Source organism: Electrophorus electricus, chromosome 13, assembly GCF_041902795.1.
Source record: "Electrophorus electricus isolate QZ-2024a chromosome 13, ASM4190279v1, whole genome shotgun sequence".
In the NCBI taxonomy this organism is placed as follows: Eukaryota; Metazoa; Chordata; class Actinopteri; order Gymnotiformes; family Gymnotidae; genus Electrophorus; species Electrophorus electricus.
This window is the reverse complement of record NC_137509.1, coordinates 14,314,212-14,331,335: the sequence shown is the minus strand read 5'-3', so window position 1 is coordinate 14,331,335 and position 17,124 is coordinate 14,314,212. Positions and strand designations below refer to the sequence as shown.

General features: G+C 37.4%; 2 protein-coding genes across 4 annotated transcripts; both read right to left on the bottom strand.

Annotated features, from left to right (window-relative positions):
* Nucleotides 1-1,520: 1,520 nt before the first annotated feature.
* On the bottom strand, nt 1,521-6,483 carry LOC113581804 (uncharacterized). Of its 3 annotated transcripts, none has more exons than XM_081694519.1 (5): nt 4,570-5,784; nt 4,458-4,479; nt 3,909-4,259; nt 3,302-3,640; nt 1,521-3,095 (listed from the first exon to the last, which is right to left on the bottom strand). In XM_081694519.1, exons 2-5 carry the CDS (start codon nt 4,477-4,479, stop codon nt 2,986-2,988), a joined length of 822 nt encoding a protein of 273 aa, XP_081550645.1. In that variant the 5' UTR covers nt 4,570-5,784; the 3' UTR covers nt 1,521-2,985. The 3 variants fall into 3 exon arrangements, with proteins under 3 accessions (XP_081550645.1, XP_081550642.1, XP_081550643.1); XM_081694516.1 differs by lacking the exon at nt 4,570-5,784 and adding an exon at nt 6,358-6,483 and having other exon boundaries at nt 1,525-3,095; nt 4,399-4,479; XM_081694517.1 differs by having other exon boundaries at nt 1,525-3,095; nt 4,399-4,479.
* LOC113581829 (uncharacterized) lies at nt 6,063-17,124 on the bottom strand. Its single transcript, XM_081695066.1, has 11 exons — nt 17,070-17,124; nt 16,606-16,956; nt 15,949-16,305; nt 15,591-15,710; nt 15,440-15,474; nt 15,149-15,269; nt 12,790-13,022; nt 12,460-12,628; nt 7,140-7,496; nt 6,640-6,996; nt 6,063-6,540 (listed from the first exon to the last, which is right to left on the bottom strand). The coding sequence occupies exons 1-11, from the start codon at nt 17,113-17,115 to the stop codon at nt 6,398-6,400; spliced, it is 2,289 nt and encodes a 762-aa protein (XP_081551192.1). The 5' UTR covers nt 17,116-17,124; the 3' UTR covers nt 6,063-6,397.

Sequence of the window (17,124 nt, the reverse complement as noted above, 5' to 3'; positions counted from 1 at the left end):
TTCTGGCTTAGGTGTAATCATCTTGAGTGTATATACGTCTGCTGTGTTGTAGGGTGTGTTGTTGGTGTTTGAGTTGTGTATAGCGTTTAAGGTAGTTGTAAGTGTTGCATGTTCGGAAGAATAAATCTGTGTGTAATTATGCCTCGTCCCCACATCCTGCTTATCCTCAAAATGTCACAGTGAGAGAGCTGCAACTCTCTTATCTCCAGATGAGACATACCCTTTTCATTCACTATGGTAAAAGGAGGATTATTCTTGAATTCATGATAAAATGTGGCCTTCACTTCATATTTGTAGATAGTGGAGATGAGCTTTTGTCCGAGTTTGTGTTTGTACCATGAGTAGTGCATACCCATATTACTCTGGTAAATGCAAGTAACTATGACAGTGTCTCCTTCCTTAGCAAACACTACAGCACCATCTTGATGAAGTCAATTTTTGTGTTTTTAAAGGAACTAGAAAAAAACACAAGGCAATCAAATGATTAACAATAAAAACAATGTTATCTAAGTATTTCACAATATTTGCATTCGCATAATATGACTTACTGATTGTGAAAATGAGTACAATTAATCTCACAGTTGTACATTTATAAGAAAAGCATCTGCGAAGAGCCTAAAGAGCACTGGCAAAAGTGTGGTAGGTGAACAGAATATTTCAAAAGGATGAGACAAACGTGGCATGCCTGATCTCTTATTGTAATATTGGCTTTCATCACTACCACACTTTGTGAGACCATGAATGACTTTGTACTCCAAGAAATAAAATATAAAAAAGTCCCAAACTGTGCACTTCAATGTGCATATTGGTGTAACTTCCTTTAAACTGAACTATTTAGATTTGCGAGTATAATATTTGTGGGTTTTCCTGCATGCATGTGGTAACTTGACCTTTTTCTTTTTCAGCTATCTTTTGCATGTGTGAAAAATACATTGAAGCTGATTCTAGGAAATAACCATGAAAGTGTGAAATGGGTTAGTTTCTAAAGGTGCATCCTTTAAGCAAATGTGTTTCTGCAATAAGTGCAAAAACACTGAAGTCAAATATAGGTGTATTTACATAGTTATTAACAGTTATTGCAGTCATTAACAGGTAATACATTTTTGTCAAATATAGTTCAGAAGTCTTAAATTTGGCAGATTTTTGCTATGTGATCTATTGTGATATGATTTAAAGGAGATTATGCAGATTACTCAATGTACTTGTCTGAAGTGCATATTGCTAAAAATACCATTATTCTATGTCGTTATTGTATCCTGTTGAATATCACATACGTTTGTTGTCAGCTTGAAGGGAAACTAAACCACAAACCTTCACCAAATAGGAACAAGTGCAAAGGTTTAGAGAAAACATTCAGTAATCCTTTCCAATAATTATATGTACATGAAGCATGTATGTTCCTAGACTACACCAAGCTCAAAACTCAGTTTAACCATGTCCTATCAGTTGTAAATGGGTCTGAAGTGCAATTAATTAATGAAGTGCAGTACTACTACATACCACAATAATAATTTGCAACATCTTACTGAAGAAAACAATGAATGCAAAAAAGTCCCCAAAATAGAGGAGGAAATGACTTTTCAGCTAAATATTTAGCAAGACAATTTTATTTCAGATTATATTAATTGCATTATCTTTGGTCTCTTGCAAAGCGGTGGGGGGTGCAATGTTTTCCTATGGGCACATAGAGTGTTGAATTAAAGCCAACATACTGCATATCATAGATGACTCTTCTGATGTTTGATGTGAATAGAGTACAGAATCAAAACAAGTGTATCATTGTCCAAATGTTTGCAGACTGTTATTTGTATTTTGAAACCTGCATCTGTTTGCTGTCAAAGAACAATTATGGAAGCATGAAAAAAATGTTTCGTAACTAATGTTATGAGTAGGTATAAGAGAAAATAATGCGAGTTTACAACAACATTTTAAAGCCACAGATGGGGTGAGTATTAAATGAGGGAGTGACGAATTTAAGATTTTGTTTGTACAGCTGTATATCATTGCTGTCTGATGATAAACACCAAAAATCTCCACTTTTAATCTTTTTTTAGGTTTTGAATTTTTAGATCTTCAGTATATGGAATGTGGGCATATATCTGTCTATCCTTAGCAGTGGTTAACAGAATAACCAGTGTAGAACTGAAAATCTATTTATCTACTATGTCCATATTCTGCCAGATGTGTTTATCAACATCACATATAATCTGCTGCAATGCTGTTTGAGAAAGTTGAGAGGAATTTCTGTTTTATCATGTTCATCCCACATTTAAGGTGCAAATTGAACTTTAACCCTTTAGATTTACTTGCTCAAAAAGTACTATTTTGCTTTCTCAAAAACTCAATTATTTTGAAGGAGTATGTGTATGTTTGTACAGTTAATATTTGAGATTATAAAGTGGCCAGCTAGCTAACACTAACGACTGACCTTTACTGGCTAACTAGTTAGATGATATATTTTGAAATTTAATTTTATGTTGCTTGAACCACATAAGTCCATGTTAAACATGAAATCATACACTATCAATTTTAAAACATTGTGTTTTTCAATTTCTGAGCTGATTTGTTTACTAATTATATAGTTTAGAATTTATTCCCACTATTAGCCACTTTCAGAGAAGAACATTTTTCATGGCTCTAGAAAAACTGATATTTTGGACATATGTCGTCAATCAGACGTAAGTCTCACAAGTGCTCTGACAATCATGCAATTATGTTATTACAATAAATATGGAGTACTTCAAAATTAAAGTTTATACATTTTAAGAGTGCTCAGTTACCTTGGTTATTGAAAATTCAATAGGTTACTGTAGCAGCTATGGAATATTTGAGAATGACCAAAAATGAAATGAGCTAGGAATGTTATTGCTAAACGCATGTTGCTCTTGCTGTTCTTAAGCATAGTCAAACTTTTGTTCTTCAAATACCTTTCAATAGATGAAGTTCTTTTAGAAGATACATCACAAATGAAAGTGTTCATTATGGTTAATGGAGTAAAAGGTAACAAAGCAGGAAAATAATGAAAGTAAGCAGGACAACAGTTGATCTTACAATGGCGAGAATGACCAGCAGCTTCATCTGATTATAGCCATCTTCTGCACAAACACAAACACAAATTATAAAATAAATATTTTATAGTAATAATGTTTAAATACATTTAATAAAAAAATAAGCAAATGAGTAATGATATGCCTTGCATGTGCCACTCTGTATATAGTTTGCTTTGAAGTACATACTGAATCAGTTTAATCAAAGTTGTAACATATATTTACAAGTTTCATCACTTAAGGAATTGGATTACCTTTGAAGTCTAATTTAGTTCCATTCCCAAAGAATATCTCTCCACATGCAGCTACTGCACAGTAGTAAGTTCCAGCATCGGAGTGGCTAAGGTTCTTGGAGAGCTCATACACACAGCTCTGTGGAGATCCAGATTCAGAGCTCTTTTTACACTGATCACTGCTGTCTCCATGAGTGTAAATGATTCCTGGGTGAGATTCTCCTGAGCCATGTCTGAACCAGTAGACACTGTGTTCTTCTGCACAGCTTTCAGTGAGAACTGTACACTGCAGAGTTACAGAGTCTTCTTGATTAACAGGATTTAACACAAGTTGCTGCAGCAGTGTGGGACTTTTTGATGCTCCATGTTGAGAGAGAGAGAGAGAGAGAGAGAGAGAGAGAGAATAACTATATGCATTTTATAGTGCAATATATTGTTACAAATTCTTTTGTAAATATACAAACAAAATTCACATTACCTTAAGGGATTACAAATGTTAACTCAAATATTTTAGAATTCAAAATGAACAGCGTAGTGCTGATATTTATTTTGACTGAATAATAACAATTACACAAGCTTTAAACAGTAAAGTTATGATAGACCACCATTTCACTCGCTTGGCTCTTACCTTTTACTAATAGAAGAGTGCCTTGCCCAAATGTTATATCATAAAGAAATGTTACAGCACAGTAGTACGTGGCTACATCTGAAAGATCTGTTTTTGAGATGCCAAGATTGAAACTATTGTGTCCTATTGTTAAATTAAAGCGGTCAGTCTTGTCAAAGGCATTATGGAATATTCCAGGCTGGTCCTGATATGATGTGGCAATTACAAGAGGCCTCTCTCCAAAAATATGTTTGATCCATACTATACTGGTTCGTCTTTGTTTCAAACATTTGCAAGTTAGGATAACACTGTCACCAACTTCAACTGTCCTTAGTGATTCCTGAAGAAGCACATCTTCACAATGTGTATGACCTGGGGAAGCATAAAAAGACATTTATTTAAAATGAATAATTCTGTTTAATTGCTTTCACACTGCTTACATATGTATAAATTCTGTAAGAACTGAGGTTTGTAAATTGTATTTTAAAAAAAACATGTTTAGACTACTTACAGACAAATAGGTACAACATGAGGAAAAAGTAAGCAATCATGTTTTTTAGAAAATTTGACCTGTGAGATCAGTGAAGTCCATCTAGAAGAGCAGGGTGAACAGAAAACAGTGAAAGGGATGCTGTTACCATGAAATCAAAGTTATAGGAAGCTTGTCAAAATCTGTACTTACAAGGAAAACTCACAGTTAAGAGTGAGGAAATGAACACCGGATGTCCTTATTTATATGGGAAAAAAAAACCAACCTCACACATTATGTCAAACAATGTCATCATTGAGTTGCTGACAGTACAGTCTATTAAATAGGTCAAAGCACCATTTCTAATTTCAGTGCCGCTGCACTCTGAGGATGAAAAAACAAAGTCAGACAAAATTAATATGAATGTAAACTACATTTACGTTCTTAGACTTTGGTGAACTCTTTGACCACACTGATGAAAACTGTATTACAGAACAAATACAAGTATGAATTATTATATGCTATGCTAACTATACCCTAGAAGACCTTGAAATGATACTGCAAAGACTTTTATAAGGCTAAAGTCTGACAACCTAAATCTAAAAACAATGTGTGACAGAGTTTTGTCACAGATTATGATTTTACAAAGACTATGGGGATCACTATTTGCAAAAATGTTACTTGATTCATTTTGAGATTATGTGCCATCATGCTCCTGTTAAAAATTTGCAAAAAGAGAATCTGTTGAACAATGGAGCAGAAATAGAAGCAGTGGTTGGCCACAGCTGTCCTTGTGTGTGTAGTGGCTGGTTATGAAAAACACCTAAAAAGATAGAGATAAGTTTCAGTATGTCTCAACTATCTGCCAGAGATGTCCCTGTACATGCTTTGCTGCTTCCTGTTTGTAGCTGGAGAGAGTTCATCTATTGGTTGTTGTCATCGTCGTGCCACTATTTGTGTGACTAAAAACTAAAGACTAAAAGCTCGCAATGAACCATTGATTTTATTGGAATGTCAAGATGAGCACAAGCCCTTACACCAGAAGTTGAGATGATGGGAGCCCCTGAATCATGGAGACCCTAGCCACCAGCATTGGGAGGGTGGGAAGCTTGGATTATAGCTCAGGAGCAGGCTTGGGACAGTCTTTCTTCCCGCAGCATCTATGGCTTCCAGCAAGCACCAAAAATTTCCACCTCAAGCTTCTTGGCTAGACTGCTGTTTTGAGGTGGCAGGCTTCCAGCATGCACCAAAAACGTCCATCTCAAGCTCCTTGGCTAGACTGCTGTTGTGAGGTGGCAGATGGAGTCAGAGTCGCTGCCCCAGGTGTCGTCCTCCTGCCCCAGAGAAGCAGTTTTCACCTCGAGTAGACCTGCCTCATGCCAGTAGTGCTGACAGGTCCACAGGATGGCAGGTGCTCTCCCCAGCCTTTGGTGTCTCTCCTAACAAGCTGATCCAATATATCCAACTATTTATCCATGTATTTAAAAGTTACTACATTCAGATTTTAAAAGTAAAGAAACATGCAGCATTATGTCTGCTGTCTTAGATATTATGGCTTCCTTGTTATTTCCAGATTTTATATAATTTGCCCCATTAACTCTGACATCTACCCACCACTCCACACACACCTACTGTATTGTCAGTTAAAGTTCCCCCTCATGAGTACCCTCGTAATCATTTAAGCAATAGATCTATCAACCATAATGAAAAAAGAAAAGCTTTTATTCAACGGGTTGTGTGATACATTGTGAAAAAAAGTGTGTTGAGACAAACAGACATAATGGTTGACTTCAGTGTAACTGGAATAATGAGTATAAAAAAGAAAGGAAGCCAATGTTTTAATTTGACTCAGTTGTATTGACATTGTAAAATAACCTATTGTCTTGCATCTAATAAGTACACAATGATTTTCTAAAGCTTAATCAGTACTATAATGTGGACTACATTAAAAACAATGTCTTCAGGTCAAAGTTGGTCACTGCTGGTGGTGTGATTCCTCACCAGCTATTGTCCAATGTGGTGTCTCTATCTGGTAGACTTTTCAGAAAGTAACCGAAAATGAGTTATTTCTTCTCTGGTTTGTATACCAGTATATGGAAATGAGGCCAGCACTAAACAGCAGAACTGAAGTTCTAATGATAGAAAGAAAAATCAGATTGTGCATATGGTCAGAGCAATCCACCCCTGAAACAATATTGCAGGAAGAGTGTTAATTATGTTATCAGATTTTATATTCATTAGTCCAAAGTGTTCTTTTTTAAAATAAAGTCTAATACAACTCACCTGTTATGTTTATATTCAGTGTAGTCCCAGGTCCAAAGAGTATCTCCCCACAAATGGCCACTGCACAGTAGTAAGTTCCAGCATCAGAGAGGCTTAGGTTCCTCTTGGAGAGCTTGTACACACAGCTCTGTGTAGGGGATCCAGCCTTAGAGCTCTTCTTACACTGATCATTGCTGTCTCCATAAGTGTAAATGATTCCTGGATGAGATTCTCCTGAGCCATGTCTGAACCAGTAGACACTGTCTTCTCCTGCACAGCTCTCAGTGAGGACTGTACACTGCAGAGTGACAGAGTCTCCTGGATGAACTGGCTCCAACACAGGCTGCTGGAGAACAGACAGGCTATGGGACTGTGAAGCTAAATGAATGGCATGGTTACTTAGGGATTTTAAATATTTCACTCAGAATGGTTTTAGCACAAAATGTCAATTCTAAAACCGATTAATTTAAGATAACCTTTAATTTATGAATATTGTTAACCTGTAGAAAAATCACAATTACCTTGTACAAGCACCTCCGTTCCATCCCCAAACTCTATTATGTTGGAATGAGCACTTCCACAGTAATATGTAGCAGAGTCAGAGAGCTGCAACTCTCTTATCTCCAGATGAGTCATACCATTTTCATTCACCATGGAAAAACGAGGATTATTCTTAAATTCATAATAAAATGTGGCCTTCAGTTCATATTTGTAGATAGTGGAGATGAGTTCAGGCTTTTGTCCGAATTTGTGCTTGTACCATGAGAAATGCATAGCCATAGTATTATGGTAAATGCAAGTAATTGTGACATTGCCTCCTTCCTTAGCAAACACTACAGCACCATCTCGGTGAAGACCTTTTTGTGTTTTTGCAAGTGCTAGAAAAAAGCACAAAGCATTCAAATGATTAACAATGTAAACGATTAACAATGTTATCTAAGTATTCCACAATATTTGCATTCACATAATATGACTTACTGATTGTAGAAAGGAGTAAAATTAATCCAATGGTCAGCATGTTTTCAGCTTCTTCTTCACATACTTGTGTAAGTAACTAGAGAAGAGAATAAGGAACAAAACTAAAAACAATGTGCTGAGTAAACAGAATATCTGAAAAGAGCTGACTGAAGTGTTAGAGAGAAGGGTGACGCCAGATCTGTTATTGTAATATGATTTGCATCCCTAGCACACTTTGTAGTTTATACATGGAAATATGCCTGAAAGATTGTAGACCATAGAATAATAAGAAAACTGTGCATTTATGATATGAATTCCTGATGCATATAAAAGGGCCTTTGGTATTTTTTTACACCAAAATAAAACTGGATCATTTACGTCTGTGAGTGCTAGTTGTGGTTTTTTGTCCTCCGGATATGGGGTGAACCTGACCTTCTTCAGTTACGACTAACTTTCACACATGTGAAAAGAGTACATCAGAGAATTGCAGGGAAATGACCATGTGACAATAAATGTGTGAAAAGGGCTGATAGGTAACCTAAAACCTCCTTTAAGTAATTCTGTTTCAGTATAAAAATGCAAAAAGAATACTAAAGTTTCCTTTGGAGCTCCTTGGTTGTTTTATATATTTTGTTATGTTTTATGATATATATATATATATATATATATATATATATATATATATATATATATATATATATATATATATATATATATATATATGCATACCAGTAGCACAGGAAGGGTGTGTGTTCACACCTTTATGGGAAATTAACCACAAACACTCAAGTTATAACTACTTTGATTGTTTGGCTAATTGTTTTATCTAATGTGCACTCTGATTTTAGGTGTGTTGTAAATTACAGTATATTAGTTATTTGTTTATGCCAAATTATTTCTGCTGCCAGCTGTCAATTAGACCAGCTGCATACTTAGCTCAGCCTCAAGACAATCTAATAAGAATGACATATTATTTTACCATGTATGTGTACATGGACACACACACCCACCCACACACACACACACACACACACACACACACACACACACACACACACACACACACACACACACACACACACACACACACACACACACATAACTAGGACAGAAGTATAGTTGAAGGGTAAAAAAAAAAATGAAATGGGCCCTTTCTCTGGGATAGAGACAAGATGTGTTGCTTTGTGTGTGTTTATAGAACCGAATGAATAAATCTCTACAACATAAATGAAGGGAGTCTTATGAAGCATTGCCTTCAAAAAATGATTGAATGCAATTGTACTCAGTTACATTTAAATAAAGCTGAGCCAGAGGTGTTAGGATGTAGGGCAGAGATCCTCAGTTAGATTTGGCATGTGGCATAATTTTCTCAGAGCAATTATTGTTTGAGCCATTTTTCCGTATACCCATGTTACCAAGTGCAAAAAGGTAAACACCTTGTTAACTCACGCTTACTCCTAACTCTTGAACACTCTTTGTGGATACTATCTTTGAGCCATCCTGGGACTGAACATGCCCTGCTATAACTATCATTATTATAAGATTTTACCAACATTTCTTGCCATGTGTTTTTTTAGTTCCATCCCTGCCTGTCTTGTTCCATGAATCTGTTATTGTATCCAGGTGTTACTTGTTTCTATTTCTTGTACCCCTGTGTATTTTCTGTGTTTTCAAATCCTACTGATGGTTTTTGTGGCTGTTTTTTTTTGTGGCTGTGTCACTGTCATTTATATTGGGTTGTCAGTGTTAAATCTGTGCTTTATTTGTACTCCTATGTCCATATTTCTTTTGCCAGTTTTCAGTTTCTATTTCATTCTAGTTTTGCTCAGTTTGTTTTTTTATTCTCTCTCTATCATCCCTTTCTATTAAAACCACTATGCGCACCTCCAGTTTTAGGCTCATTTTTTTAACGATTTGTACTTCTTCACTTTAGAACTAGTTATCTAAAATTGTATTGAAACTGTAATTGATCATTCAGGATTCAAATTGAAGTAGAGTCTTGGGACAAGACATCCATCTACATCAAGGCTTATTTTTCCATCATTTATGTTCTATTTGAGCTCATCTACTACAGATAAAAATGTCAAAAAAAAAAAAACGGCTTTTATTTTGGGGGTTTATAATGTGTGTTGATGCTGGAGATTACTTTTCAGTCATGCTCTACATTTCCTAATTCATCAGGGACTTATCTAATAAATAATAAACACTTTTGAGCATATGCATGAAATTACTAAGTAACTACACAGTACTACACCGTGCTAGACATCTCCAAAGTGCCCAAAAACCTCTCCAAATGCACACAAAGTCATCAGTCACTGTGCATTGAGTGTACACGATTATTTTGCTAAAACATAATGTTCTAGCTTCATTGTTAAGACACTCTTACACAGGGATAAAATCTCTCTTAAACAGGAACAAAAGGGAAGCAGTGAACTATAGACAGCATATTGCATTTTAAGTCTTTTTAACAACTATGTAGCATGTTTTAAATACATGTGCATAATTGCATTAATGAAGATGATTCAGGTAATTGTTATGTCTGCCCCTCTATGGCCTGCATTTACATTTATCTGACACTTTTATCTAAAGCGACATACAATTATGACTGAGTACAACTTGAGTAATTGAGGGTTAAGTGCCTTGCTCCGGAGCCCAACAGTGGCAACTTGGCAGTGGTGGAGCTTGAACCATCAACCGTCCAATTACAAGTCAAGTACCTTAACTACTGAGCTACCACTGCATTTCCCACAACGCTCCTGTTTGTTCCCAATCCCAATGGTTGTAGCATTCCCTTATTTTTACATGCTTCCTGCTCTTTCTAGATGGCATTTGTTTGAGCCTACATCTCAAACCATAAAAAAAATGCATATTTTCATTTTATTACATAGACTAAAAGTGTTTCACTGAAAAAATTACAAACTTGTTATTACAATGTCATACCCCGGGCTACACACAGCAGCACACACACAGTCATCTCTATACTCCCTTGTGTCCCTCCCTTCTAGTCACCTGCCTATTAAGTAGTATTCACTTCACCTGCCCTTAGTTCACCCCACTATTTTAGTCCCACAGAAACAGGCCTTCAGTGCTTGACATTGACCCTTTCTGGTACCATAGAAGCCTGTGCTTGTTCCTGTGTAGGCTGCTACCAGAGTCTTCGCATATATAAGCAAAAAATTTCTGAAAACTTGTAATACAAGTATTGTCTTAATGTAAATAATCAACTGGGGAAGTTTTATGATGATCTTTATTATTTTGAGGTGTGGTGTCACTGGCTAGATCACACAGAACACAAAAACTTACAATACCTACAAACAGCAAAAATACTGAAAGCTCATCAATCCTGGATGTCACTCTTCTTTTCACAATTAAATTTCACCATAACCTACATACCTGGATTCAAGATTGGTAAGCCTGATGTTCTCTCCCACCAGTCCCACCTGTCGAGCTCATTCTGCTGCCCGCTGCTTCATTGAAGCCATCAGATGGGACATGGATTGAGCCATAGAGAGGGCCTTTATTGCCACAATCCTTTATTGCCCTCATAACAAGCTATAAGTCCCACTCCAATGCCCCTTCCCTCATTGTCTGGGTGCATACCTCCCTGGGAACATGTGATGGTTTTGAATCATTGATAACACTGTCTGAACAGTTTGGTCGCATATCATAGTTCAACACACATGGAGTCAAAAAAGACCGATGTCAGTAAAAACTGAAAAAATTGAAAAAAGATATTGAGTAAATAAAATCTCTTAATGAACAACTTACACAGTAAAATTAAAAAAAACACAAACCACATAAGTGAAACTATCTCTGCAGCCAGATTGAATTAAGCTTAACATGAAGTCATGAAGTCCAAAAACTGATATTATGGTGTTCAGAGTAAAACCTTGCTCTGAACACCTCAAAGACCAACATAGGAAGGACAAATCTGATCTAGAGTCTATCCACATGAATTCTCAGATTTCTGGTTGCTGTGAGAATACATAGCTGAAATCCTCTCATGGACTACCAGCACCATTGTTGTTGTCAAGAAGGCCCAGCAGCAACCTCCTGAGGATCCTCAGGAAGAGCACACGGGCTGAGAATTTGCCAGTATCCTTCTGCCACTGTTCTATTGAGTGTGCTGAGCTACTGCATCTCTGTGTTTTTTCAGGCTGCTCCTCTTAAGAGTCCAGAGGGTCCTCCCTCACTCCAGAGGGAGTGCCCACTTCCTTCACTTGAGGACATTTTTACCTCTCACTGCTCAGCAGAGCCATTATTAACTCATCCTGGGACAACACTTGTTTGACTTGTTTCCCTCTGGAAGGTACAACAGGTCCATTAAATCAAGAACAAATAGACCCAAAAACACTTACTCCAGAGCCATTACATAATTGAACACTGCCCAACCTTGACCATTCTGATTTACACACACATTACAATACTATGAATAAGCAATATTTCAAGTTTTATCATTTAATATTTTAATGTTTTTTAGGTTTTTATTAGATTTTATTTAGTAGTTTAACTTCTTCTTAGTGTAACGTTTGCCAAAGGGTGTGGAGCAGGATGCACAGACGTCCTTGACAAACATTTAATTGAAACATAAAGACAACAGCACTCACGTGATTTACAAACAATAAACCCCACACGGTTAACACAGAACAAATACAATAAACACGGTAACATTTAACACCAACACAAGAACATTCAACACAAACATTAACACCTTAGGTGAATAACCGTCAACACTACATACAACAACAAGAGTTTAAATACACAGAAGACTAACACAATACAGGTGTGTGCAGGTGTGTCTATGAAACCGGATCCTCCCACTGCACATGGCAGGCCAACCAAGTGACTCACGGGAGGCGAGCGTTCTGTGACAGAACCCCCTACCAAGGGGCACGGCTCCCGATGCGTCCTTCCAGTGAACGCGAACCTCCAGGTGCCATGTACACGTAAACACAAACACAGCACGGCCATGCCCAGTGCCCACCCAGTACCAGGCGGGCCAGGTGCCGCCAGCAAGGGAGACCTCATGGTGAGAGTGAGAAAGGCAGATTCCCTGCAAACATAAAAGGCGCAAACACAAACACACAATAGTGCCCACACACAAACATAAGGTGCTGTGACGTGGCGCTCGCCATCCTCGCAGGTGCCTTGACGTGTCTTTGGCCTCAACAGACACGTGGGGGTGCACGTCCACCCTGGTTCCGGACGTTTTACCCTCCCCGACAGTCTTCCTCTCGCCTGCCGCTCTAGGAGTGTCCCAGAGATGGTTTGCCTCTGGAGCTTTGGGCAGACCCCTCCATTCTCACTGGCAAGTCTGCTTAAGGGAAGGGACTCAGAAGATCCCGCTCCCACCCTCTTTCTGGTCTTTGTGGTGCCCCTCTGTCCTCCTCGGTCCAGGCTCAACAGCCTCAGGCCCCCCAAGAAATTCCTGGGGGTGTTCCCCTCCGCTTCCGGAGAAGGCACGGACAGTGGTTGCGGTACTCTCGTGGGAGGCGAGAGTTCCGTGACACTTAGTTCTTAGTTCTTAACTTAGTTCTTCTTTCTTTTCCTGCACTATATAGTACAGCCATCTAATTTCATTGAACTTTGTGCAATGACAATAAAGGCATTCATTCATTCATGTAACGTTGAGCGGTAAGGAGGCAGATGCATGTGCAGAGCACAGCGAGATTTATTAAGGGAAAATCTAGAGTCAGTGTCATCAGAGTAGTCCAGGGTCAAAGAGCCAACACGGAGAATACGAGGATACATGATTACACAAGACAAGGGCTAGGATACACGAGTAACTAAACACAAACAGCGGCTAGAACTAAACACATGGTAGCAAACAAGGGAAACAGGCTATGACAGATACGAGAAAATCAGTAATTCACATTCACATACAAGGAACAGCCAACACACAGGGAGTAAGGCAGGGTTTAATGAACTTACGACTAGAAACAAGGGACAGGTGTGCAAAACCAAATGAGGGGCAGAGAAAACGAAACCATGGAACGGAACAACAGGAAAACAGACACGACAGGGAAACCACGGAAATAGGAGGGTGGCCATTCATAGCAATTCAGTTCAACCACACAAAAGGTCAACTGTGTGACATAGGGCCCCTGAACTCCACATCTCTCTAAGAACTAGTATATGTGTGTTATGCTTGGGGCCCGTGGGTCAAATGGCTGCTTCGCAACCCTCTGGAGTTTTGTATGGAACTTCCAGTTCAAATGCATGCAACCTATTTGGGCTGTCCATATGACCTAGGGCACCTAAACCTAGAATGCACCATCTCCCTAAGGCCTAGTTTATGTCTCCCAAGTTTGGATTGCCTACATTGCCCAGCTGTTTCACAAACCCCTGGAGTGTTGACCTGTGTCAGGTGTATTTCTGCTTGGCAACCACACCCACCATTTGTGGATAAGCCTTGTGTTCCCTGATGAATACATTTATCTCTCTACCCTGGTACAACTCCTCATCATGTAGTCTGAGGCTATCTAGCATAGAGCACCTTAGCTGTGGGCCCATGTGGTGAAACTACTGCCAAAATGTGACTGCATGCACTATTTGGTAGCACAAGGGTGGCAATAAACAACACTGGTGTTACCATGCAGGTGTAAAGCACATTGATGGATGGTGGAACAGTATCCCTGTAATTTTGTCATCCACCTCATGACTTGGCCCTCAAGCTCTTAAAACTGCATGAGCCAAGTCAGCAAAGCATGAAGAGTACGCAGGAAAAAGGGGATGCCATAGAGGTAAGGCCAGAAAAACCCCATGTGGTTCTGTCTTTTTATTTTCCTTTGTTCTCTATTTACTCTTTGTTTTTGTCTTCCCTGGCTCCACCCCCCCCACTTGTATCATCCTTATCTTTGAGTCATTCTACCTGTGTCTATTTATCACTTATTTGTCTCACCTGTTCCTAGTTTCTTTCCCTAATGTGTCCTAGTGTAGCCTATATATACCGCTCTGTTTTTTCCCTTGTTGTTTGGATTTATGTCTTTATGTGTCTGTTTACTCTTGAGGTTACTTTTGTTTTCATGAAACACTGTGTTATTTCTACTAGACTCTCACTTTCATCCTGACTGCAAGTGCAAATGTCAGACAAATTTAAGCATGCACCATTAGATTAAAATGCATTTAAGTTTATGAAAACCATAAGATCAAACATTCAGTTAGGTGTGCCCAAGCCACTGGAGGGTAGTACATAAACTTGTGACAAGAAGTTTATGCTATCATGGCCTCTTAATAACAAAAAAATATATATATATGTATAGCAATGATAATACACACCTTAGGTACATAGAGGTTTAATCCAGGGCTCGAAATATAATCTGATTGAAGTCAAAAAGTTGCATATAGCAGTAACCAAGAAGGATGCTTTAATTTAAAGCAAATTTATTTTATTTGTCTCTAAATTATTTAATTTATTTTAATGAATGGTTATTCTTTACAGCATATTGATATGAAAAAAAGAGCAGTAATGATTTATAAAATATAAAACACACCAGATTAAAATTGTCAGCACATATTACCTTAAAAAAAAAAGAAGATAATTCTTTAAGTTGTATTATATCAACAGCTTAGTTTTCATATTTGACCTGGGAGTACATGTCGATGTCTAACATTTGTTGTGTTCTAGTGCCTCTGGAGGACAGTGGTTTGGCTAAACTCAGTGCTGCATAGTTCAAGGTTTCCTCACATGCAACCTGCAAAAAGAGAATAAATTTACAGGTTTTACTGCATGCTCCTAGCTGTGCCTCTTAAGATGAGGTCAAATATGCAAATTAAAAAGCATAACTGAACATGAAAATTAACTTGAATGTTTTGCTAATTTTTCTTTCAATGAAGTTTAGTAGTATATCATAGTCTGACTTACATGAGTGTCCAAAGACATCTCACAGTTTGGAGAGCCTTTAATAAAAATAATACATTAAAAAATACTGAATGTAATACAAAAAAAGAGCCAAAATATACCATTAATGAAAAAAACCCAGAAATGATATCTATACCGCTATTAAAGAACTCACCTGATGAAGGGTTTTGCTTTGTACATCGACTAGCCATGGTTATGATAATCAACAACACTGAAATGATGTTGGTCAAGACCAGTATAAGAAATATTGGACTGAAAGTGTTCACAGAGTTATCTGCAAATGCATATTTTACATACCCATTATGAGAGTATAAAACAATTTTTAATAAAACTGTCACATTGTGCTTACATCTCACAACTCAGACCTAGAGATGGTTTACATAAGATTTATAGCCATTTGTTCTTGACAGTGTCTAGTCATTTTTGGCTCAGAAGTGAATATTTTGGTATGTAATAAAATTAACAATAAAATAAAATAAAAATTATTAATTAACTATGGACAAAGATTTTACCTGTAATGTTTAGTTTGGTTCCATTCCCAAATAATATTTTACCACACGCAGCAATAGCACAGTAGTAAGTTCCAGTATCAGTGAGGCTGAGGTTCCTCTTTGAGAATTCATACACACAGCTCTGTGTAGAATAGCCATCCTCATAGCTTTTCTTACACTGATCACTGCTGTCTCCATGAGTGTATATGACTCCTGGATGAGATTCTCCTGAGCCATGTCTGAACCAGTAGAGACGATGTGGTTCTGCACACTTTGGTTCTCCAATCACAACAGAACACTGCAGAGTGACAGTATCTCCTGGAGAGACTAACTCTACAATAGGCTTCTGTAGAACTGCTTGAGTGTTGAACTGTACTCCTTAAATATGGAAAACATGTTAAAATAAAACTGGAAGATTTTTCCATGTTTCAGATTTCGAATTTAATGACTTCTCATTAAATAATTACAATACTACAGTCCTACAAGTCAATTTGAATACTTTGTTCTTATTACCACACGTCATCAATTGATAAGAGATGTTTAACAAAACCATTTACGACTTGGATCAGGTATGCTGGAGCACTAAATTGTATCACTTGTTTTGAGGAATTTTTTTATGACATCTTCAGATAATGTTTCAAAAAGAAAGATAGAAGCAAATAATGCAATTAAATTTACCTTTTATCATCAAAAATGTTCCTGGCCCAAATCGCAACTCATTTAACATTACGATGCCACAGAAATACATAGCTGTATCCTCATGTTTTGTTGCAGAAATTGTTAAGTGAAAAATTCCTTGGCCTATTGAAACATTAAAGCGTTCATTTTTAAATCCATCCAAAAATGTAATTTCCCTAAGGTAATTATAACATTTTGCCATGGGTTCAGGCATCATGCCAAGCTCCTGCTTATACCACACCATAGTGTTGAAGTCTGTCTTAGGCAAGTAACATTCTATAGTGACATTATCTCCAACCTGGACTGCTTGAACAGCTCTGGGTTGAGTTATAAATGAAGCATTGAATCCACCTAATTTAAAAACAAATGCATTATTTCTAAATGAATTGCATTTCACCTGATAACATTATTTCATACAGAAGAAGCAATTTTATACATTATTTTAATATAAAAAAGTTGCTTACCAACAAAACAGAGAAAACAGAATGTAAGAGTAGATGGGTAGATCATATTTTTGAG